Source organism: Gavialis gangeticus, unplaced genomic scaffold (genome assembly GCF_001723915.1).
Source record: "Gavialis gangeticus isolate Ggan-Ray unplaced genomic scaffold, GavGan_comp1, whole genome shotgun sequence".
NCBI classification, from domain to species: Eukaryota; Metazoa; Chordata; order Crocodylia; family Gavialidae; genus Gavialis; species Gavialis gangeticus.
The window spans coordinates 17154033-17155268 of record NW_017729006.1 but is presented as its reverse complement, the minus strand read 5'-3'; the positions used below and the strand labels follow the sequence as shown (position 1 = coordinate 17155268).

Below are 1236 nucleotides of genomic sequence, written 5' to 3'. Positions count from 1 at the left end.
CGGCGGGCGCGCGGGCTGGCAAAGGGCGCCGCAGGGGAAGGCGACGCCGGGCAAGAGCCGGGCCAGGGATGGGGCTCGGCTCTCGGCTCCCCCCGCATCTCACCGGCTTCCCTGCCCCGGGGCTCCCGGAGCCGCCCCCGGCACAGGCGAGAAAAGCCGCAGGCGGTGCCCCCTACCACGCCCGCCCTTACCTGCGGTCCGAAGCAGCTGCGCGGCGGCCAACAGGAGCGCGGCCAGGCGGGCGGCTGCAGCCATCGCCCCGGCCCCAGCCCGAGGGGGTGCTCTTCCTGCTTCCTGCTCCTGCCTCGCACCTGGGTCGGGCCGGGCGCCAGGCGGCTCCTCCCTGCGGGCGGCTCCTCCTCCCCCCCGCGCCGCCCGGCCGGGGCGGTTCTGGGCCGAGGGCAGCTCCCAGGGTCTCCCCCGACCCCAGGCTCTGCCCTGCCCGGCCGGGCTGGAGCCTGGCGGAGCCGACGGGGGTTGCTGAAGGGAGAGGTACGGGGGCCTGGGCTGCCTCAGGCGGGCAGAGGAGGCTGCCCTTGGTTCCTTCGTCCCAGTTCCTCGCACAATATCGTTTTCCATTTTGGTTAGTAAAGAGATATTGCTGAATGAAATGCTCTCTTTGGCACGTCTGCTTCGGTACTAACAACTGAGACAGTGTAAAGATTGGCTTGGAAAGAGGAACCAGGAACCAGGAACTGGGAGTAAGGAACCAACTTCAGCCTGGTGGCCAAAAGTTGTGGAACACCTCACTGAGGCTCTGCAGTCGCATAGTCTCGCACCAAGAAGTTGTCTTTATGAAATCACTTTTTGAGAGGCCCTTGAAGTGTCCAATTCCCTCTTTTTTACACAAAGAGTTCGATACTGAACAATATAGAACAAAAAGAGGGTCCCTTCCAGACCCCTTCTCTGGGATGACAGATGCCATGGGGATATTTCATGGCCCGGCTTAGTTCTGTAACCTTCCCCCCTTTGCCCCCCAGCCCCCTTTGTGGTGAGGGGGGATTAAAGTCCCCCCCTTTCCCCCATGCTTTCCTTTCATGGCTACACCCATGGACAGATCTAGGACTTTGAGAAAAGGGGGTGCAGACAGTGTGGTACACCATGAGACCTAACACACCACAGGATTTTCCTCCAGTTAAAGAAACATTACTAATAGTGCAGGGCCCAAGGCTATGCTATTCAGTTTAAGACTGAAGCAAAGAAGAAATATAACTTCATAGATGCTAGGGTTGGAAG

At 60.4% G+C, this 1236-nt stretch overlaps 1 protein-coding gene across 1 annotated transcript in view; it reads right to left on the bottom strand.

Moving 5' to 3' along the window:
- CDCP1 (CUB domain containing protein 1) overlaps positions 1-336 on the bottom strand; it is a 63549-nt gene extending 63213 nt beyond the window's left edge. Inside the window, exon 1 of the mRNA XM_019508889.1 lies at positions 192-336. Coding sequence (XP_019364434.1) covers positions 192-255 — 64 coding nt within the window. The 5' untranslated portion in view covers positions 256-336. The remainder of the gene's footprint in view (positions 1-191) is intronic.
- Between the last annotated feature and the right edge of the window lie 900 nt (positions 337-1236).